This window comes from Alternaria postmessia (assembly GCF_024291825.1).
Source record: "Alternaria postmessia strain BMP 2775 chromosome Unknown scaffold_64, whole genome shotgun sequence".
Taxonomy (NCBI): Eukaryota; Fungi; Ascomycota; class Dothideomycetes; order Pleosporales; family Pleosporaceae; genus Alternaria; species Alternaria postmessia.
This window is the reverse complement of record NW_026260137.1, coordinates 39075-60570: the sequence shown is the minus strand read 5'-3', so window position 1 is coordinate 60570 and position 21496 is coordinate 39075. Positions and strand designations below refer to the sequence as shown.

The window sequence follows — 21496 nt, the reverse complement described above, 5'->3', positions numbered from 1 at the left end:
TATGCTAATCATTCTGTCAGAGTCATCTGCATGCACTTGAAACACGACAATCATCAGCTCGGCATCCGTGCCAGCAGTGTCAGTCTTCGTTCAATCCCTTGACCCTTTGCTCCTCTACCAGTCTTCTCTCCAAACTACACCTCAATACCCTCTTGTCTTTCCCTGTCCCTTGTTCCTTCAGACAGTCATCTTCCCTGTCCCAGTATACGGCCCAGCCATACCCACCCTTCTCCTCTTCCACAGCAACAAGGCACTCCTCCCCATCCAAAGTCAGTCCCTGTTCATCTTCCGTCCAATCCCACGGTCCAACTGTGTGTTTCTTCGCTTCTACACGTGGGCCGTAACGCAGTTCGCGCCTTGTCTTGTCTGCGTAGAGCCAATTGAGCTTGGGCTTCGAGGGCTTCGAGGGTGCCTTGTGAGCTATGGGGGATGGCGTAGAGGGTGCAGACGAAGCTGGCGATGAAGGTGGTGAAGGCTGTGATGCTGGTACCGTACTGACGAGACCAAGGACAGGTGCTGCAGGCATAGGACGGTGCGGCAGATCGGAAGACGGAAAGGGTAGATAGAATCCCGTGAAGGGGTGCGGTGCTGGCTCATCGTTTGGACCAGGCTTTGGCAAGCCTGTCTCCGCATCTTTGGGCCAGAGCCGTATCTACAAACTTGTTAGTCTTGTGCGCCGCGGAGCAGCTGTAGTCATGTACCTTTCCATCCTTCAGTACCACTATTGCGCCATGTACCTCGTCTCTCTTCCTACTCTTGGCGTCACAGAAAACATCTAGATAAAATTCTTCTTGACGCTCATCGCTTTCAGCTTCTTCATCCAGCAGCCGTTGCTGGTGTACTGCCTCGTTGGCGCCAATCGAGATGGGTATTCCCGCTAGTGTGAGCGCGTACATTGTTTAATTCACGTTGGTAGATAGTCAATGGGAGAAATGGCTGCACAGACAATGTGCTCGACGAATGTGGAAGACATGTTGTGCCTGGTTGTAGTAAACAGGATGTCAGGCTGCGCAAGCTGGGATGGGGAAGTGGAGTTCGGCACGATGTTGTCATAGTGGGACACCGCGAGTTCGGCTAAAGTTGCCATCCTGCTTGCTTCCTTCCTTCTTTCCTCCAGGGCTCAACACTCCTTTGCCAGCCCCGAGCGGCTACATTATACCTCACGCTGCATGTTGTATTTGAAAGATCACGGGTCTACATGCACTGCCTTTCGTCCTTAATCAGACGGCATATGTCTGCGGAGTAGGTGTATTAAGCACTTCCAAAACGTGCGTCACTTGTGAAGGACAATCTAGTCGTGTCGACTTGTCGATGACACAGTAAAGAGCCGCAGAGGAAGACGGAAACTACCCGCTTAGATGCGGCGTACGCTGCACAAGAGGCATACGTTTTCGGTTGAATTGAGAGCTTTTGAACTGCGACTTTCGTCATAACGTTTCACATATCACTTGACTGTGGTAAGAGCAAATGTATGAAATAGCAACTGCGAGCAGTACTTGAGAACCGAGCAATTGCCTCTGAAGTACAAGTGGAAAATGCGTTTGCCTACTCCTACCACTTACACGCTCTCTACACTCGCAACATACAACATTCATCGTTAACCTGTCTATCGTTATCCAAGCACGACACCACGTTGCACGGAATGGGCTCATCAGACGAGAATATTTCCGGTACGGAGCCTCTAAACGAGAATTCTTCGAACCAGGAGCCTTCAATCGAGGGAGCCTCGGAGCTGGAGACCCCGGAGCGGATACCACCAAGGCAAAATTCCTCGAGCATAGCACCATCAAGCATTCGGTCAGCGATATTACAACCAGTCAGTACACGCCACCTTTTGGGAGCGAAATCGGACGAGCCGCTCTTTCTACCTGCCAAAGCACCACGACGTTAGTACCTCGGCTATCTACATCACTGGAAAGAATACCAGCGTAATGTGATACACCATTGGGAGAGTGCAGGTTGCAAGGCGATTTTCGACGAACTCAAAGATCACGAAATGTATATGCCACGACCTGCAGCGAAAGTCGACGGCGAAGACATCGTCGCCGAAGAAAACGACACCGCCAATAAAGACAGCGCAGTTAGAGATGCCAGTGTCGCTAATGAAGACAACGGTGGTGAAGGTAACCTTGCTGGCGAAGACTACACAGGTTCTGCAAAATTGGAAGACATGTTTCGACGCGAGGTAGCGGAGATCGTGGAGATAGTCTACAACGAAATGCTTACTACACGGATGATGAAGCAATTGGGTGCTTATAGGCAACCAGAACGCATTCTACTTAGCAAAGCTTTGTTAGATCCCAAACTCGGGCCCAAATTCCGGTTTCGCGCGAGGCCTATAGGTCAGAATCTAGAGCCGAAGCCGAGACTGATCGGCCATGTAGAGTATTTGGGAGGAAGACCGGGAGCGTTGACCTGGGCCGTTGAGGAGGCGGGCAAGAACTCTTGGGGGAGTCTGAGATGCGTACTGGGTAGGTCAATGGTCCTCATATGAGGGTCCTTACTCACTATTGACATAGGAGATATAGCTTGGTGCATGTTGAAGATCAGCACAAGCTATGGTTTCCTCGTGAGCAGCGATGAGGTCATGTTTCTACGTCTCGATGTCAACACGTGTATTGAAGAGGTTGACATCAACATACTCCAACCTGAGCTGTCTCCACTATTCGACTGGGTCGATGTCCTGCAAGAGCCACATCTCTTCTACTCAGATCCCATCAAGTTTACCGATGCATTTGATTCAGCGGAGGGAAAGATTACGGTGAAGATGGGTTTGTTGCATATGATCCACGAAATCGTAGTCAAGGATTGGGAGTTGCAGGACAACAAAGGGAGATGCGCTGGGTATTTCAAGAGAACGGAGGCTGGAGAAAAATGGGTGATGAAGCCGCCGAGGAGACGGTAGGAGGTTGAGCGATACAATTAGGATGTCTAGAAATACAGAAAGTATGCTACTTGTGAGTCAATGATACTGGCGATACCCGACTGGCGCAACATTACGCTTCTCACCACCTCCTTGCAAGCGAGTGCTGTTGGGTGAAAGTCGAAATTGGTTTATTGTTGCCTCGGTGTTCACACATAGCCGGTCAGGAAGGTAGAAGCGAATCTTTTCCCGCCCATATCGAAAGCCTACCTATCCGCGCGTCTTATCTTGCTTGTGGCTTGCGTTGGGGTGTACCCAATTCCTTGGCCTCCCGCTCTGGCAGCGCGTTGCCTCGGAACTTATCTGCCTGCCAGCCAGCTGATTGGCAGCACTCGACAATCACAATATCGTGGGTGTGAAAGAAATGCATGGGATCGTCTGATCAATAGCGCCCAGCAAGACATGTCAAGACGATACATTGAGGCAGACAACAGTGCCTCGGCTTGACGCAAACGTGAGTTGGGATTGGTGGCAGCGACCGAGTTGTAGTGGTTGTGAAAGGTTTATGGGCTACAACCCAAGCTGTTGACGGTGCACATGTTGCATGCATGCGTGGAGCTAATCACGCGATATCGGTACTCTGGAAATCTGCATCTTGCAGGCCTCGGTTATTGAAATACTATCTCAATGCTGATTGGAGAGTCTCAGGGTCTCATCGGAGAGCCAGAATCTGGGGAAGATTACCGATCAGGCTCCCAAGCACCAGGTTACGATGCGATGATCGCCACGTTCCAATATTCTGGTAAAGGCTATCAGCAAAGTGTTCCTTCTAATTGTAATCCAGATGTGAGAAGAAGAGCGACTACATTGCATGCATGGGTGAACGGTCGACCCTATGGCGTACACGATGGATCACTTGGGCAGTTGTCATGAATGCGTTTTACTACAACATCTGGTACCCGATTTCATACATACATGAGATGCTTGCTTTGGCTTTCTTGCGTCTAAGTTGTGTTGTGTCAAAACATGTGTTCGTGTATATTGTATATCGCTGGTGGTGTGATTACGCCACGTCGTCAATGCTGCACACATGCAGAACATCCCTTGGTGTCAAGCCTAGTGACGGATAGCGAAGGAGTCGTAGGCGAACCCTTTGTGCCCGCGGCAGGTTCGCGACAGGATCTGCTGGTCTAGGCTGGAGGCGTTGTCAAAAGTCTAGTCCTTGTGCGCTTATTAGCCGAAAGTGTGCATGCATAGAGTTGTACTGCATCGTATTTTCTCACCAAGGATTCAGGCATTCGCGTCTTCTGGATCTAGTCCAATATTTCACCGTTCTTCCACAAGCTGAAGCACGTCTGCTTCGATTATCTCTGTTGATGCAACGTGAGGGACTCGGTTGTGTGCCTCAACCTCTTCCACTTGGTCGTCTTGCGGAGCTACGCGCACCGCAAGCGTCCGCAAAGAAATCTTGCTCTGTGTCAAGCATCCCGATAATGACCAGAATGACGCTGACAGTGTTCCGCCAAGTCGCCGGAGGCTTGGAACGGGAAATCAGTGCCAATGCCCCCTTGCTCGGATGCGGCTCGAAACCACATGCGCTGCGAAGCAGGCCGGAGGAGTTGCCTGCTCGGGACAAGGTCTGGAGAGGAAAATGTGCCCATGTGGAGTTCTTACAGCGCCAGGGACGCCTGGTTACCCCGCGCGTGTTGTTGAAACGTGGTGATGCCGATCGCTTAATCTCTGGGTTGCACGACATTGAAACTGAACAAAGGAAGTGAATGTGAGTCGGTCCTTGTCGACTCTTCAGCTCTTGTTCCTGTGCGTAGTTCCGCCATGGCGGGCGACAAGAGACTAGTAGCATACTCACAAGAAGGCTTCTCTTGTAGGTCATTTGGCTTGTTGTGGATCCGGAACGAACGGCGGCATTCGCTAGGATGCGGGGTCTCCACACGCCAAGCCTCTCCCCAGCTTTCCTCGCCCTTTTGGCTTTGTCCCGCAGATTTCCCTCTCCTGTTGGCAGGCTGATGCTAGGATCGTGCGGTCCTCAAAAGGTAGCCACAGAGCACCCCGGACGAATGAGTGGTGAATCCCCGTGCCTCGGTACTTTACCAGCAGTGATGCTTCCCTTCCCAATGCGCCCACTGTGCTTGGCAGCGCGTGGGTGGGGAGGCGAACGGCAAGAGCTTTGGACATATAACGTGTATATGGTGGGCCTACCCTGCTCCTGCTCGAACTCACTACATTCCCTCCTACTTTCCTAAGGGTCCACGACCAACCTACGTATCCACCATGGCTCATCAAGAGTCTGTCATGCGTCACGACGACGCGTTCGAGAAGAGGCCGGTCTCGCTCAAGGAAAACATCGATGGCTCCCAAGATGGCTCCGGATACGAATGCGAGTTTAGTGAGCGAGAGCAGAGAAAGATCATTCATCGCATCGACCGGCGTCTTGTCGTGACTGTGGGAGTGCTGTACTGCATCAGTTTGATGGACCGTACCAATCTCAGCGCTGCTGCTATCGCTGGGTTCGTCAATTGTAGACCCGAAGTTGCTCGACGTAGAAGCTGACAGCCAACAGTATGAATGTCGAGCTTGGCCTGGGCAAGCTAGAAGGCACAATATCTCGTTACTCTGTCGTCACCATCGTATTCTTCGCTTCCTACATCGTTTTCCAACCCCCGGCAACAGTAATTTGTCGCTACCTTGGACCTAGGAACTTCCTCTCGGTTATTGTGGTGCTATGGGGTGGTGTCATGATCGGCATGGGCTTTGCAGACAGTTATGGAACCATGTCTGCACTACGAGTTGTCCTTGGAGTACTGGAAGCCGGTTTCTTCCCAAGCTGTGTATACTTGCTGTCCACCTGGTGTAAGCGTGTCATAGAAACCGACTGGACATTAGATGCTGACAATTGTTTCAGATACCCGATACGACATCGGAAAGCGGTATTCGTGTTTCTATATCCTTGGAAGTCTGGCATCTGCTTGTGCCGGTATCCTGGCGTACGGCTTGATGCAACTGAAAGGCCGAGAGGGTCTGAACGGTTGGCGATGTAAGTTGTCATCAGGTTGCGCCTTACGTTATGACAACACTGACGCAAAGTTCCAAAATTAGGGATCTTCATCATTGAAGGCGCGCTAACGTGCTTTCTTGGTATCGTCGGTTACTGGGCACTGGTTGATTTCCCGGACAAGGCGCATAAGTCGTGGAACTTCCTGACTGAGCGTGAAGCTATGTACATCATCGACCGTGTCAACAAGGATCGTGGTGATGCTAAGCCCGAGCCATGGTCTTTGGCCAAGTTCTTCAAGGGCGGTGCTGATATCAAAATCTGGGGATTCGCGATGGTATGTCCTCAGATTACCGTTTAAGTGCCAAATATTGACAAGGATAGATCTTCTTCAACACAACGACTGTTACGTATGCGCTGGCGTACTTCCTGCCCATCATTCTGACAGGAAACATGGGCTTCAGCGTCGGCGCAGCCCAATGTCTTGTTGCGCCTCCTTACGCATTTGCCGCCATTGTCATGTACACAACCGGCTGGCTTGGAGACAAGTACCACCTCCGTGGACCCATTATTCTGTTCAACATGGTCCTCTGCCTCGTCGGACTACCCATTATGGGCTTCCATAGCAACTCGAACGTCAGGTACTTCGGCGTCTTCCTGACCACTGCTGGCGCGAACAGCAACATCCCCGCCACAATGTCATACCAGGCAAACAACATCAGAGGCCAGTGGAAGCGCGCATTCTGTTCTGCCATCTTGGTTGGAATGGGCGGCGTCGGCGGCATCGCTGGTGGTCTCGTCTTCAGGGAACAAGACAAGCCCGGATATGAGCCTGGACTATACGCCTGCATCGCATGCTGCCTGCTTACAATCGTTATTGTCATTCTAATAACGTTGAGGTCGTGGAGCTTGAACAAGCGTGCGGATCGGGGTGAGCTTGAGCTAGAGTACAACGTATGTGCCTTCCATTCACAACCTCTGCGCCCAGATACTAATATGTGCACAGGATGGCGACCAGAAGGGCTTCAGATACACTTACTAAAGTCGCACCAAGCGTGACCGATACAGTAATGACGATGCTCGTGGTGAACCCTGGGATTTACGTCGTTGGACCAATCTTCCAAAGCGGACTACTTTACCAGTTTATCCTAGCATCCAAATATTAACGATATCATGTTCCATTCTTTCGCGTTCTGCGGCACATGCCTTGTGAAACACTTAGATACTGCTTGAGTGTGATCGATTTTTGGACTAGCAAAGCTGCGAAAGTGCTCGTTCATCGCAAAAGGTGCTCTCGCGATTTTGGCATGGCTATATGATGCTCAAGCAGCCTCGGGATCAGTAATCCGCTTCTTGGTGTTCTCGGCGCGCAAGCAGTACTGGCTGCTTCTGGCTGAGCACCCCAGACCCATACGATGAAGTAGTAATCATTACAGGCGCTCGGGATACAAATCACCCGAATAGACGCGTACAGCGCCAGCGATACGATCTCACCCACTATCACGTGGGCATTCGTAGCGACTAAGTTACTGTTTCGTCATTAATTGACCCTATGTCCTCCCAACCATTCATTCATTCTTTACGACAAACTCCGCCTAATTAGGACAGCTGACAGTCTTCCAGAGTCCGCCATCAAGCTGTATCATGCATTCACTCTTACCACCACCAAAATCGCCACTCACAAACACTATAGAATCATTCAGCATTCATCGAGACAACTTGTAATAAGTTCCAACGGACCTACTAATACAGCAGCATACGCTGCAGTGGTCGCGAAAACTTCTGATCGCCTGGCGTTGGTACAAAGCCCAACACTCATCGCGAACAGTATTGTGTACAACGCTAGCAATCCTAGCTTTGCTTTGGGGTTAATCACGAAGTACAGACTCGAGATTGCTCCAACAAGGAGGATCGCAGCAAGAACCATGCTTATTGCAGCCACGACTCGAGCGACGTGTGTGTCTTTGTACACTGTTGCTCTATCAATCGAATCATCTGACTGACTTCTGGTGAAGAGCCAATGGTTCCTTAGCGAGCGCGACAGGTAGTCATGATTGGTAGGCTTTTGTAAAGCGACAAGATCTGATGCTTCATCCAGGAACTTGCTAGCACGGCCGTATATGAGGTCCATGGAGTCGTCTCCTGCATTTGCAATGGCTTTTCCAGAGAGGAAATCCTTGTAAGTTGTCAAGATCCGATCACTCGGTTTGCCTAATTGAGCGACTTGGGCTCGTAGAACAAGCGCTTCGTCTGGCGAACACGTTAGCATACGACAGCTGAAAGTGATCGTTCGCACCGACAGTAATCTTTCAACAACTCTTGTGACTCCTTGAGCTTGTCCGTCAGCTGCTTTTCAAGACTATTTGGTTCGGTTGTCGCCCTCTTCCAGAGGACTTCCCATCGTTGGAGCGATCGGCGAGTGTCCAGACTTGTCGCTGTTCGAATCTGCTCATCCAAGTCGTCGATCTCGCCTTCGATCCTAGTCATCTGACACTGCAAGTGCAATATGTTGCGTGCTGCAACTCTCCCAAACTTGCGGAATAAGAGTGGGTCGTCGTCGGGATCCTGAGCTATCCATCTGGCCAGCGCCGGGTAACCATCTCTGACCCTGCCGAGTTCTAGGTCCGCAGGCAAAACAATAGGCGTCATAGTGGTAGAATGCGCTTGACTTTTGACTGTGTTGACCTGATTTAAGATGCTTTGTTCGCTGTCAATCTACCCTTAGCCGATTGAAGCGCGGTAAAACATCCAGATTGATAGGAAATCAGCTGTACATCTGTGGCTGTGCAGCATATGCAGGAGGACTCAGCTCATGCGTTCATAGCGCAGCTATCACTGGGGGCGGAGTTGGGGCGGAGTTCAACTACTGATAAGGCCATGAGCACTACACCTTCATACACAGGCTCTGATATTTATCCTCCCATCGCGTCGGAATTTGACACAATACATCAAAGTTCCACAATCGCTTCTACGAACGACCACTGCTAGTGCTTACACCTCACCCTGAGCGCTGCGTGGGCATGTTCTTCCCTAACCGAGACGATCTCGCAGCAGCTAACTACTTTTAGATCCAAGACCTACCACTCTTACGATGAGCCTCAACATCCCATCCTATCGTAATGTTGAGTTCCTTATGAACAAAGATTCTCCACCAAATCGGGCATTTTGCGAAACCACACGTCGCAACCGCGAGGAGGACAGGATCGATAGCCTGCCTCGCGCACTACAGTCTGCTGCTTGGCTCGAAGAGATGAAACGACGGGCGCTATGGGACAGCCAAAGTGACGACGATCAACGAAGTACTCAGGCTTCTAGGTTATTGAGTTGAGATACGCTGTTATGTTTTCGAAGTTCAGACGCACTAGCTGCGTCGTATGAGTAGACTTGGGAATCTTTCACTGGAGTAGGCCATGGTATCTGTCAATTACCGTTTTGCAGTTTGCAACGTAGTATCATTACAAAATCCTCTAGGGAAGCTAATGCAATGCTTGGCGTTAACTCCCGCTGTACAAATGCGCATCAAGCCTGCCAAATGCAAGTAACAAATGTGAACCCTTCTGATACATCGCCAATAGCAGCCAAACTCCACTCTTGATTTACAAACGTTCCAAAAAAAACATGACACGAGAGAAGAGGAATATAGGTATCAAAGTATCAGCTCCAAAAGCGTGTTCTGACGCCAAATTACTAGTAGGATTTGTATTTCTGCGTACACGTTAGTTAATTCTCTTTCCAGCAACGTGATCACCAAACTTACGTCGCCAATCTTACGTCTAGACCCCGCATCAAGTGCGTTACCAACGCCTAACAAGGCATTACTCAGCGCTTTCGTAGCACCAAGTGCGGGCCGTAATATGACAGTTGGGGCATGTCGAGCTAGCGCCCTTGCAACACCAGTTCCACTACCCTCTTCCATCACCTCTGCAGGTATCGCTATTACTGCGTCGCGAGCAGTAAGCAAGTCACGCTCAAGGTGCCGAGCTGCACTACGGAGACCAGCGCGCACACCAATTGGCTGGTTAGCGTAGTTGGATACGGCGCGTGGCTCCTCGGTGTCAGAATTCGGATCTTCGCCGTCCCAGTCGAGAGACTGATGACCACTCGGCGAGGCAGTCTGCGGGTTTAGGAACACCTCAGCGCCTTCGAGTAGGTTCTGAGTACCGATTGCTACCTTTGCGCCCAGACGTGCCACCTCCGATGTGGTGTTTCTGGCGAACGCGTACACGCCCTTCTGTAAACTTCGAACGATCCGACCGTCCTTCTTGTACTCGCGCATAGGCACCACCACGAGGTCTTTGAGGCTAGATCCGACATTCACGAGGGGGCGTACAGCTGCCAAGCCCGATAATACACCCGGTAGCTGGTTATTAATCACATCCGGCATCCAGACATCGTTCAAAGTCTGGTGCAGCTTGTCGAACGATGTAATTCCATACACAATAGCATGGCGCAAGATGATATCCGAACCATCTAGTATCAGGAAGTTTTTGAATTCGGTTGTGTGTCCGGATCGAATACTGCGATAGTCGACACGCTTGGGTTTGTAGTCTAGCTTCATGTGGACCGCCATCACCTCCAGTCGCTGGATGAAGGGCTGATCACCAGCTGGGGTACTAGCAGGTGCCGTTTCGTCTTTGAATTCGAAGAAACGTGTGATGAACTCCAATGCATCTTGGTCGACATGCAAGCGGAGTGGAAGTACGTTTACCTTTCTGTCGCATTAGCGAAGGCTGAAAGTTTCAAAGTTCAGCAGAGCTTACCTTGATGACGAGTTCAGATGCAGCCAGATCAGTGACTGGCTTGACTGTTACGAGTTCGAGATTGATCATTGGACGGATGAGTTCCCTCATATCTGGATCTATGGCACATGTGATGAATTTGTGCCATGAGGAGGTAGGGACATGGTCGTAAACCTCGAGATCTTGCACGCGGACGTTGACGGAATTAATCGTTTCCCCTGTGTCGGGCGGAAATACGACAAAGTCGACGGCGACGCCCTTCAGTGAGAACGCAATCTTCTTGTGTTTGCTGCGCTGAAGCTTGAGACGACGCCTAGACTTGGTCGCACTGCGGGGCCGTACGGTAGCTCCTGTAGAACGTGTTGCTGTCGAAGTTGCATAGCTACCCGTTTCGCTGGCAAGATCGTCGATTTCGTGGTTGATGCGCCGAGCAAGAGCTCCCTTCTCCTCCTTGATGGGTACACCAATCCAAACAGAATTGAAGAGGAAGTCTTCTTCAACAAAGTCATCATCGTCATCTTCTTCTCTTGCTTTGCGTCGTCGTTCCTCTGCGCGAGCCTCTACATCGTCCACGGCTTGAGTGATGATACTTCGTGTTCGAGGCCAGTCGTAGCCATCGTATAAATTCCAGATAATATTGACGTCGCGCACACGCACTTTTAGCGGTGCATCTGGAGTCTTGAACTCGTTCGAGAGATGGTATTGGTTCTTAGCAGAATCCCATTTGCGGGCTTTACCCTTTGGTTCCACTTTTGACTCCCCAAAGTATTCGTCGCTGAAATCGAAATCTTCTTCGCCTTGAGTGATCTCGTACTTCTCCTGGAAGCTTTCCAAAAGAGCTCGGTCACCACGTTGGCGAGTCATGGGTGGCGTAGCCAAAGCGCTGAGGTCGTCCTCACCAAGTAGGCTGTCGCCCATCTCCTCGTGTGTAGGCAAAGACTGTGAGTTATAGATGCTCCCAACGAACTCAAGGTTGGTTGGTACATCGTCCTCAACTAGATCGGCATTGCTCATGAAGTCGACAGCGCCAGTCTCTTCGTCTTCGATCAATTCGTCGCCAGTGAACGACTCCATCATTTGCTGTAGAGGTACCACAGTCCGATATTGTTCAGCGGTAGAAGGTGCCATTGGTGGCTGTAGGCCGTTCAGGATTGTGATGAGGGTCTGCGTAGAATCTGCACATGATTCAATGACAAACAACTCATTCTTGAACTCAACGTCCACCAACTGTGGCCTTTCCTTCCCATCGCCTCTAATGTTGACATACACCTTAGCCGCCGCAATCGAGCTCAAAGACACGTAGCCTAACTTGCTGAGTTCCAGAAGATGACTGTTTGTAGAAGGAAAAGGTGAAGCCGACTCGTGCTCCTCCTCCAGACGCGCTATGTCATCTATAGCATGCATCGAAGCCTTCCGAAGGTCTACCGTAACAGAGTAGTCATCCATTGCTTGCTTGCCCACAACATGTGCCTCTGTAAGCACAAATAAACCTTTAGAGGATGACTTTCGAGGATTCAGACCGATTGCGCAATTCCTCAGCAGCAGGTCGACCTGTAGCGGCTGAGGAGTGACTGTCGCAGGCGAACTTACTTGGGAGGATTGTCGACTAAGGCTTTGGGGCGGAGAGGCACCTGTGATAGTTGCGACGCTCGATGCCAGGCCCTGAGCAAGACTGTCAACCGTGCCATCCTCAGATATCCCTAAGGCTGCCATGATAGTGCTGACTCGGTATTCAACACAGAGGTTGAAAAACTTCACCTTCGCCATGGGCTCCATCTCATCACCCACCATTCTTAGCATGATGACAGGTAATTGTTCCGATGGGCGGAGTTTGACCACTTCGTGGATCAACACTTCGGTCTCCCTACTAACAGTTGCATTGCCAACTTCAACAGCCAGCAAAGCCGGAACACCAATTTGTGCTAGTGCAGCCTCTCGCAGAATGACAGACACGTTACCAAGCTTCTCATTCACCATGACCCGGGCGTCCAGCTGCTTCACTGATACAAGGCTGAGAAGGCCTGGTCGATCGTCATCCGGCAGGTATTTTGTGACCTTCGACAACCGCGCTAGCTCTACACCAAGACTTTCTAACGTCCTCAGTTCTTGGATGTCCGAAACCCAAATTCCGACTTCGCTGGTCTCGACTCGGAGCACTGAGCCCTTCCTGCGCTGGCGCAGTAGTGTCTCGATTAGAATGTCGTCGTTGTTTTCGTAAGGATTCTTTGATGGCGTGATCAGGGAGATCAGTCTCGCTAGGTCGGTCTCTTCGGGTTCGAAAAGGAAACTGATCGTAGTGCCCTTCACTTCTGCAGCGAAAGGTGCAGTTTTGCTGGTCTCTTCTGTGTAGGGACCAGAGAGCTGGATCTCGGAAACCTTGAGACGCACGTTGCTTTGCCGTACAGCAATTCGCACGGATGTCGTCTGCAGCTGCATAGAACATGCCTTCCCCTTGAGCGTGAAGGAGACCTCTCCGAATTGGACCTGGATCTTAGGAGGATTTGCAGCTGGTGGCGGTGATTTGACGGGCGGATGCAAACCATCACCAAAATGGACGCCACGAGGACGAGGGCGTGCTGGAGACATGACTGGACTCTGAACGGTGCTAGTCGAATTCATAGAGCTGCTCAATTCAAGCATGCCACTAAAACCTCCGAAAGAACCGAGCGCTGTGTCCAGCTTCTGAATATCGAACATGACTTTGACGGGTCGTGTAACGACGGTGATGCGAGTGTCTTTGCCCTGCTCTATCTCAACTTCTATGTCATGGCTGGGCTGTTCTGGCATGACATTGGCTGAGCGTCTGGATCTTGGTCGTGAACTGCGGAAAGAAATGATATCGTTATCCAAGGATGCGAGCACGAATTTACCGATCCGGATTTGTGACCGTGCAGTAGAGCCGCTGCTCTGACTGTTGAGATGTATTGCTGAAAGATTGATCCTCAGAATCGCATCCATCGGTTTGAGATCGAGTTGCTGGTTCGTGACTGGTCCTTCTTGGAAAGACTCTGTCAAGATGTTTTCCAGCCACGATATCGCAATATGCTTAACAGAGACTTCGAGACTACTAGCGGAATTCTTTCCAGCTTCTGTCGGTTCGGGTGCTACAACTTTCTTTTCCGAAAGCGGCTCACCACTCACAGCTTGCATAAGCCGAGCAAACATGCCAGCCATGATACGACCAGTTGAAATGTCCATGTGCCCTGCTATGTTGCCCACGTCAACAATAATGGAAGGCACATATGTCGGCTTCGACTGTGTTGGTGGTTGGGGTGCGTGTGGTGCTTCCGGAGTGGGTCGTCCGCGAGATGATGCATCTAACGAGGGCTTTTGTCGATGTGAGGAAGCGTAAGCATAGTTGGAGAACGACCCCGGCATCTCGGCAAAGATTGAATCTTCACCCAAATTGGAAGGCTTGAAGTCCAGTCCTACTGTCTGCGTGGCACCTTCATTTGTATCGCCGCTGCTCTCTTCATCGTCAAGGACTAGAGGGAACCAGACAGTAATCTCATCGATGGAGAGGAAACGCCTCGCTTGTTTTCGAAAAGCGGAAGCGTCAGGCTTAGGGGTATAGGGACGATCGGAGTTTGGCAGTAAGATTGAACTCTGTCGGCTTCTCGGGCGAGGGGTCTCGCAACCTTCGTCTGTCTCGGGCAAAGGCGCTAGTATGCTCCCTGATATCATGTCCTGTGGTATCGATTTGGAGGTATCTGAACTTGAATCTCTGCTGGAAACTGGGGATGAGTCCCAGCCTCCAGGTACATGCGCCGGGTGGGCGCTATCACCTGCGTTTCCGCTTACGGCGCTCATATACATGCTCTCGGCCTCATCGTGCGTGAAATATTTGGACTCGGCCATGTCTTCTTCAGGTGATGGTGATGGTGATGGTAATGAGTCGAACTGCTGATGTGGACTATCGAAAGAGACTTGCGCTTCCTCATCTGTGTGCTCTTTCGCTGAAGCTAGATTGTCAGTAGAGGAGGAGGCTGCTTCACCGTGCCTCGATTCAGCTGGGGAGTGGGTCGAACTTGGCACATGAAAAGAGCGGCCGAGAGCAGACACAGTAGGTAAGTCCGATAGCGAGGCATCGCTAGCCGCTCCTGAATGGTGAGTGTACCGACTTGAGCTTGCACCATCCAGCCCCCAAGTTCTATCTTCTGACGGTCGTCCAATTTCCGGCGTGTCATCGAATTGGGGGTCGAGCATATTATTCTGCATGGCGTATTCAAGCAAGCCTTCGTCGTCGTAAAGTACGCTGCTTCCATCCAGACCATGCACAGGTGAAAGTCGATCAGTTTGATCGGGTAAGCCACCCGCAGCACGCAGATCCAGGCCATCATCGGAATTAGCATCTGCAAAACGATCGTCGTCTACGGTATGTACAGATGATTCCAGTATTGTCGGTTCAGGAGATTTAGGATGCTCTGGGGACACAGTCCTTTCGCGAGAGTATGTCTCGTCCCCTTGCGTCGGCGAGGCTATTGAACTAGAAAGCATCTCTTCGTCTACCGGCAATTGCGTGGAGCTAATTCCTTCCTCTTGCATAAACTGGCTAGACTGTACGAACTGACTTGGTTCAGCAGATTGGCTACAATGCATAGGCAGGCCCTGTACACTGCTCGTTGCAGGGTTGCTGGCGGTCTCTTGGCTCATTGACACTTCAGATCGGATTGTGATCGGAGACGATGGTTGTGAGAGTCCCGATGAAGACGCGTAGTTCTCGACATCAGATACCAAGCGTCCGCAGATGTTTTCCACACGCATTCTTCGCTTACCTAGCTTGGTGTTATCGAGTGACGGTGCTGCTGACCCGATCTCGACGCGCATGTCTTTGGAAGTTATTGAATCAATCGCTATGCGCTCGACGTGGAAGCTGAGAGATACTGGAGAGTTCTGATTTAGCTTTGCTGCATCTTGGGTGTTCTTCGCGAAGTGATCTTCCACTTCTATATCGATGTCATTTACGGTGATACTCAGGCGATCTAGTGCAGTATTGAGAATGTTGCGCAGGTACGTCGGGAGCGCCAGGGGAGCGCCGATGCCCGCAGAAGCTTCGTCACCATCGTCACTAGAGGAGACAGATTCTTGCATATACTCTGACTGGGAGGCTAGCTCCTGCTGCAGCTCACGAATCTCCTCGGCAGGCTCCGATTTCATGAAGGACTTGGCCAACTCGTCTACTGTCGGCACATGTTCGTCACCGTCGTCGGAACCACTATCGCTCTGGTCGTTGTAGGTAGCGGAAGGCGAAGCTGGTTTCGTAGGTGGCGAGGATCGTGAAGGGCTGTGTTGCTGGCCGGGAAGAGATGAGGAGGCATCTCCCACGTCCTCTATCAGCTGTGCCTGGACTTGTATGCCATCCACCTCTATTGATATCTGGGGAACGCCGAAGTCGAGGACGAAGGTGACTCGGAGTAGGGAGGCTCGCGCTTTCGATAGATTTATTTCGGGAGGGAGTTTGAGATGTAATAGTGTGACGAGTTTCTATGAGGCCATGTTAGTCAAGTTTGCGGGCGGAGCGCGCATCTCCAGCACGCACCTTGATGTGTAGGCCGACGTCCCGAACCTCGAGTGTAGTCCGCTTTCCCACGTCAACGCTCACGAAGTCGGCAGGGTCCTTGTCGAATATGTCGATGTGGCGCAACCCATAGAGAAGCAGCCGGCGGCCGATGGAGCTCGAGAGCCCGGAGAAGAAGGCCATGGCGGTCGGGGGGCTGGCGACTGGGTTGAGGGATCTTTTGACTGTAGGCCGGTCGGACGCCTATCGTTACGAGAGAAGAGGCTCCATGAGTGGTGGGTGGTGCCGTTTCGTAGCGCGTGCAACGATATCGGAGCGCGAGATGTCTTCGCTCTAGCTGTATAGCGATGCAGAGAGAGGAAGGGAGAGAGTGGTGCCTGCCAAGTCTAGTTCCTGGACAAGCCGCGGTTCGAGAACGTGCAGAGGTCCGAGTTCTAGAGAAAGGTGTACTGCAAGAGCATCAGCAACAGGGTTAGTGAGGGTGCAGGTTCCCGTGGCAAAAAAAGACGTGGTTGATCACAGGGCGAGGTTCCGAGGTTTAGCGCGTAGGTCCCAGGTGCGTACAAGTAGCAGATGATGTGTTATGCCATTGCAGGCGACCGTGCAGCACCACCCCGTCACCCGCTACGGCCCCGCGCATGCATCAGGGCCGCACTAAGCAATCGATAAGCAGGCCGCAACGCGTCAAGAGCGCGAGCAGTCACCGAAACACTCGCCACAGTGATTGCCAGCTCGTGTGAAGTCGTCGCTGCGGCGCAAAGAAGCGTACATTGACTTGTTCCAGCGGGCTCTGGCTGCTGTAGTGCCCTTTGCCCTTTTCTCCGTATCTCGCCGCTCTTGGCACTAGCTAAAGCCCTTTTACGTCAGCTTCGGCTAGCGCCGTTCAGGAAGGAAGTCGCGGAATTCACCGATAACACTCGACGTGACTCTAATACATCAGCATTCTCGGTCCTTTGTTCTCTTCGACCTCCATCTCAAGAACAAAAATCATCATGGCGACGAATGATGCTGCAAACGACGATGAATGGGCCAAGGCCGAAGGCGTCCCTAGCCTAAGCGACCCTTTCATCCAACAATACCTCCAAGGCCGTGATGCACTGGTGCAGCAAGAGAAGAGACAACGAAGTGGTTGGTGACCCAAAAGTGATCACATAAACACGCCATTCATATGGGTCTGACAACCTTCAGACTACCTCTTTCGCCAAAATCTATCGCCTATGGCCCAGGAAGCGTGCGCTATCGTCTCTCAGATCCGTTTCGAGGAGCAACAAACGCTTTGGACCAAAGATTATGAGGACAGCCTGCTGACCGATCATGTCGATGTCTTCCCGGGAATGATGTTCTCGCTTGCCAAAGAGCGCATGGAGAAGAGCAAGTTATGGCAGATCGTCAAGAAGATGCCAAAGGGCGCACTACTGCATTGCCACTTGGAAGCCATGGTCGACCTTGACTGGGCCATCGAAGAAGCTCTCAATACCGAAGGTATTTGCGTAGTTGCTGATGGCCCGATCACCGACAGCCAGACCAGGCGCAAAACCGGCTTCTCTTTCACTTACTCCAAAGACGCCAAAACCGAAATGTCGATCTGGGACGACGGCTACGCTGCCAAGACCCCAATACCCGTGAATCAAGCCGCAGACAGTTTTCCAGACGGTGGAAAAGCAGCGTTTATCGAGTGGATCCGCTCCCGCGTCACCATCACTGCATCCGAGCATCTCTCCCACCATGAGGGGCCCAACGAAGTGTGGCGCAAGTTCATGTCGTGCTTTCCTATACTCGGATCTCTGATCTACTATGAGCCTATTTTCCGCAAATTCATCCGCAGAATGTGCAAAGCCTTGGTCGACGACGGCGTATACTATGTCGATCTACGCTCAGCTTTCTATACGCCCTACCGTAGTGCGAAGAAGGAGAACTGGGATGAAGATTGGTTTAATATGCTCGAGCACTTGGCTGATGAAATTGAAAAGTTCAGGGCAAGCGAAGAGGGCAAAGACTTCTGGGGTGCAAGGATGATTTGGACCACAATTAGACAATTTGGAAAGAAGCAGGTTATCGAGAGTAAGTCTGACATCACCTGCGAACATTAGCCTTCCCCTTAAGGTGACCAAAACGTGTTCTCTTATCAAGCTGATGGTCTATAGGTATGAAACAATGCATAGAGATGAAATTAGAGTTCCCAGAGATAATCGCCGGCTACGACCTGGTTGGCCAGGAAGATTTAGGCCGTCCGCTCTCTGATCTTGCTCCTGAACTGTTCTGGTTCCGCAAGGCCTGCGCTCAAGAGGGTGTCGACATACCGTTCTTCTTCCATGCCGGCGAAACGCTAGGCGACGGTGATTCGACTGATGAAAATCTTTTCGACGCGATCATCTTGGGCACAAGACGCATTGGACATGGCTTTAGTCTTTACAAGCATCCACTGCTCATCGACATGGTGAAAGAGAAGAGAATCCTAGTGGAGAGTTGCCCGGTATCTAACGAAGTACTGCGGCTATGTGGGAGCATCATGTCCCATCCTTTGCCTGCGCTTCTAGCCCGCGGCGTTCCATGCTCGCTTTGCAACGACGATCCGACCATCCTTGGCCAAGGGCTATCTGGTATGTCGCACGATTTCTGGCAAGCGCTACAGGGGTGGGAGAATCTCGGCTTGGAGGGTTTGGGATCTCTGGCGGAGAACAGCGTTCGTTGGGCGAGTCTAGACGATTACAGCGCGAAGGATTGGACCCAGGATGTGAAGGATGGCATGTTTGGAAAGGGTGTGCGCGCACAGAGGTTGAAGGAGTGGGTGAGCAAATGGGAGAGGTTCTGTGCATGGATCGTAGAAGAGTACGGCGTTGATGAAAACTTAGAACCTGAGGAGTAGCTATGAAGCTTCGCGTGAGCATACATTGAAAATGTGGCACGACATAAAAAACAACAAAGAATACTGCACTATTACAAGCGAGCTTGGCTACGATTCTTGCTAGATGGACAGCATCCATAATGCTAATTGCTTCTTGACACTTGATTCTAGTCTACAGATGATGAGGTAGGAAATCGGATGCCTGCATGCGTAGACTCTCTCTATCGCCGGACATCGAAATTTCGCGGTAAATAGCCCCTTCTCAGCGATGCCTTCTCCCATCATGACAGTCGCACTGCTATGGTCGGTATCAAAATGACGACAATGTATACTGCAGTCACAGCGTAGTCCGTATGGAAACGATCGATAGGCTGAGTGACGGCACAACACGACTGCCTCGACCTTGCCCATGTTCTAGGCGGGGACAGACTTAGCATTGCGACATTTTTGGTCTCCCTCGTGGAATGTAAGCACAAGTTTTTTATCGTCGAATTCCATCACAACTACTTTAGCACGTCTACGCACTCCTGTGCTGCCTGGATATAAGGCACCGAACTCCCGATTGGGAATAGCGTCGACCATTGCCTGAAAGTTCCAGGCAGAAGCTTGGTAACATCTCAGCATCCGCAAATTTCCCCTGAATGCCTTCAGTTACAAGTAGCGCATGAAGGCGCGATTCCATCAATTAAGAACCTTAGGTTATATTATGACCAGCGATCATCATTGAGCATACTCCATCATGTCGTCGCCACACAGTTTCGACATCCTCCGCCTAGCTCCTGAGCTTGTAGCCAACGTTATCAAGCAAGTCGACAACAAAAAGGACCTATCGCATGTTCGCCTGGCTTGTAAAGCGTTGGACGACCACGCAGCTAAAGAGCTTTTCAAAGAGGTGTACATCTCCCCGTCGGAAGGGCACATCAGATCTTGGAACACGATCAGCCAGGATGATGTCATCAGGCGAATGCCTCGACATGCAATCATCCACACACATCCAGATATCGAAGACCTTGGACTAGGCCACACAAGAGAACCTATCGAGGTCGATGAGGATGACGAGGACGCTCTGGTTTTCGATGACGCCCTTGCCGCCTTATCAAGGTTTCCAAACCTTGACTCTCTGGAGATTGGCTTCACTCCAGAATGCATGGGTCGGGATGCCGACTACTGGCAGGAGGTGGAAGAAGATGTATCTGATCGCGAAGAAAGGTTAACGCTCATCTTCCAGGCCATCAAAGACAGGGCGGCAGACGATAACAATCGGACAATTCGAAAGCTGACGATCATCAACCTTCAGAACTGTCCCATTCCTGAGTTCACTTCTTCTGACCTCTTTCGCGATGTTATGGCTCAGCTAGAAGAGCTGCATATAACTATGGTGCAAGAATACAACGAGCATGGGCCAGATCACGACTACACCAAAGTCGAGCTGCAGATTTTCCCAGCGTACTTCTGTTCGCATTGGCTAAAGCCTGTCGCTGCGAATCTGAAAGCACTGTCTATCTATAGTGCATCAGATAATTGGGGCCCTTTTCCTGGCTACTTTGACCCGAGTGGTATCTCTTTCCCAAAGCTCGAGACACTTGCTCTGGGCTATTACACACTTGCGCACGATGACGACCTCAACTGGATCCTCGCTATCAAGTCGCTGCGAAGGCTTATCTTCCACAATTGTATGATTGCTTCTTGGATCCGCATCGATTCTGACAATATGGATCAGTGGAAGGTCCGGACGCAAGACTGGACCAGGTTGTCAGACCCCAAAGATCACGATTGGGACAAGGACTTTGCGTACGGCGGGAGATGGAGTCAGTTTTTGGATCGCATCGCGAGAGATCTTACGAACCTTATCGATTTTCGCTTTGGTTATGGAAATTCATATGAAGACCCAAAATACAAGGTCACAAACCGCGATAATTGCCCCACTGAGGTCTTTTTCCAACGATACATTTGCTTCGACAACGGAATCTTACCTACGCACTGGCCTGAGCCGAGGCAAGACGATGGGGTGCTGTATTCGTGGCTCAAAGAAGGATTTCCTGTGAATGCGCACAAGGAGAATTTTGATGAAGACCAGAAGAGTCTAGACGCACTTCTTCAAACTTTACAGTCAAGGACAGAAGGAAATTAGAAAAGGTTACAATACCTGTGCGTTAGATATATATCTAAGCTATTTTAGTACCTTGTACTTAGCACAACAGAAGTTTAGAGGAGTAATACCTACCTATTAAAATTCTAGAGAAAGAGCGTCTATGTATATTAGTAATTAGTAGTAATTACTCTATTATAGAGACTTACTACTCTAAAATTCTACTATAACTCTTTATAAGTTTAATACGCTTTACTTACTTAAAAGTTTTTTATAAAATATTACTAGTTTATAAGTAAAGTAGCTGTTATTACTTATAATAATAACTACGTAAGGTAATAACTAAGAGAATTAGCTAAACTATACTTAAGTTAGTTTTAGGTTAACTAAAGTTATTAAGAGTAAGATTCTAGTAATAATAGGAATTATTAC

General features: G+C 50.6%; 7 protein-coding genes across 7 annotated transcripts; 4 read left to right on the top strand and 3 right to left on the bottom strand.

Annotated features, from left to right (window-relative positions):
• Positions 1-79: 79 nt before the first annotated feature.
• J4E82_008235 (uncharacterized protein) lies at positions 80-896 on the bottom strand (the record flags this gene model as incomplete). Its single annotated transcript, XM_051734469.1, has 2 exons — positions 80-652; positions 702-896. 2 exons carry the CDS (start codon positions 894-896, stop codon positions 80-82), a joined length of 768 nt encoding a protein of 255 aa, XP_051585746.1.
• A 746-nt stretch (positions 897-1642) lies between these two features.
• Positions 1643-2905, top strand: J4E82_008234 (uncharacterized protein; the record flags this gene model as incomplete). The annotated part of the gene is made up of 3 exons (XM_051734468.1): positions 1643-1816; positions 1892-2471; positions 2520-2905. The coding sequence occupies 3 exons, from the start codon at positions 1643-1645 to the stop codon at positions 2903-2905; spliced, it is 1140 nt and encodes a 379-aa protein (XP_051585745.1).
• A 2247-nt stretch (positions 2906-5152) lies between these two features.
• J4E82_008233 (uncharacterized protein) lies at positions 5153-6915 on the top strand (the record flags this gene model as incomplete). The annotated part of the gene is made up of 6 exons (XM_051734467.1): positions 5153-5388; positions 5442-5731; positions 5784-5915; positions 5978-6210; positions 6258-6827; positions 6880-6915. The coding sequence occupies 6 exons, from the start codon at positions 5153-5155 to the stop codon at positions 6913-6915; spliced, it is 1497 nt and encodes a 498-aa protein (XP_051585744.1).
• An 88-nt stretch (positions 6916-7003) lies between these two features.
• Positions 7004-8522, bottom strand: J4E82_008232 (uncharacterized protein; the record flags this gene model as incomplete). The annotated part of the gene is made up of 3 exons (XM_051734466.1): positions 7004-7021; positions 7618-8123; positions 8174-8522. The coding sequence occupies 3 exons, from the start codon at positions 8520-8522 to the stop codon at positions 7004-7006; spliced, it is 873 nt and encodes a 290-aa protein (XP_051585743.1).
• A 1038-nt stretch (positions 8523-9560) lies between these two features.
• Positions 9561-16313, bottom strand: J4E82_008231 (uncharacterized protein; the record flags this gene model as incomplete). The annotated part of the gene is made up of 4 exons (XM_051734465.1): positions 9561-9578; positions 9631-10581; positions 10634-16096; positions 16152-16313. 4 exons carry the CDS (start codon positions 16311-16313, stop codon positions 9561-9563), a joined length of 6594 nt encoding a protein of 2197 aa, XP_051585742.1.
• An 809-nt stretch (positions 16314-17122) lies between these two features.
• On the top strand, positions 17123-18996 carry J4E82_008230 (uncharacterized protein; the record flags this gene model as incomplete). The annotated part of the gene is made up of 3 exons (XM_051734464.1): positions 17123-17258; positions 17319-18191; positions 18275-18996. 3 exons carry the CDS (start codon positions 17123-17125, stop codon positions 18994-18996), a joined length of 1731 nt encoding a protein of 576 aa, XP_051585741.1.
• A 718-nt stretch (positions 18997-19714) lies between these two features.
• Positions 19715-21106, top strand: J4E82_008229 (uncharacterized protein; the record flags this gene model as incomplete). The annotated part of the gene is made up of 1 exon (XM_051734463.1): positions 19715-21106. The coding sequence occupies one exon, from the start codon at positions 19715-19717 to the stop codon at positions 21104-21106; it is 1392 nt and encodes a 463-aa protein (XP_051585740.1).
• Between the last annotated feature and the right edge of the window lie 390 nt (positions 21107-21496).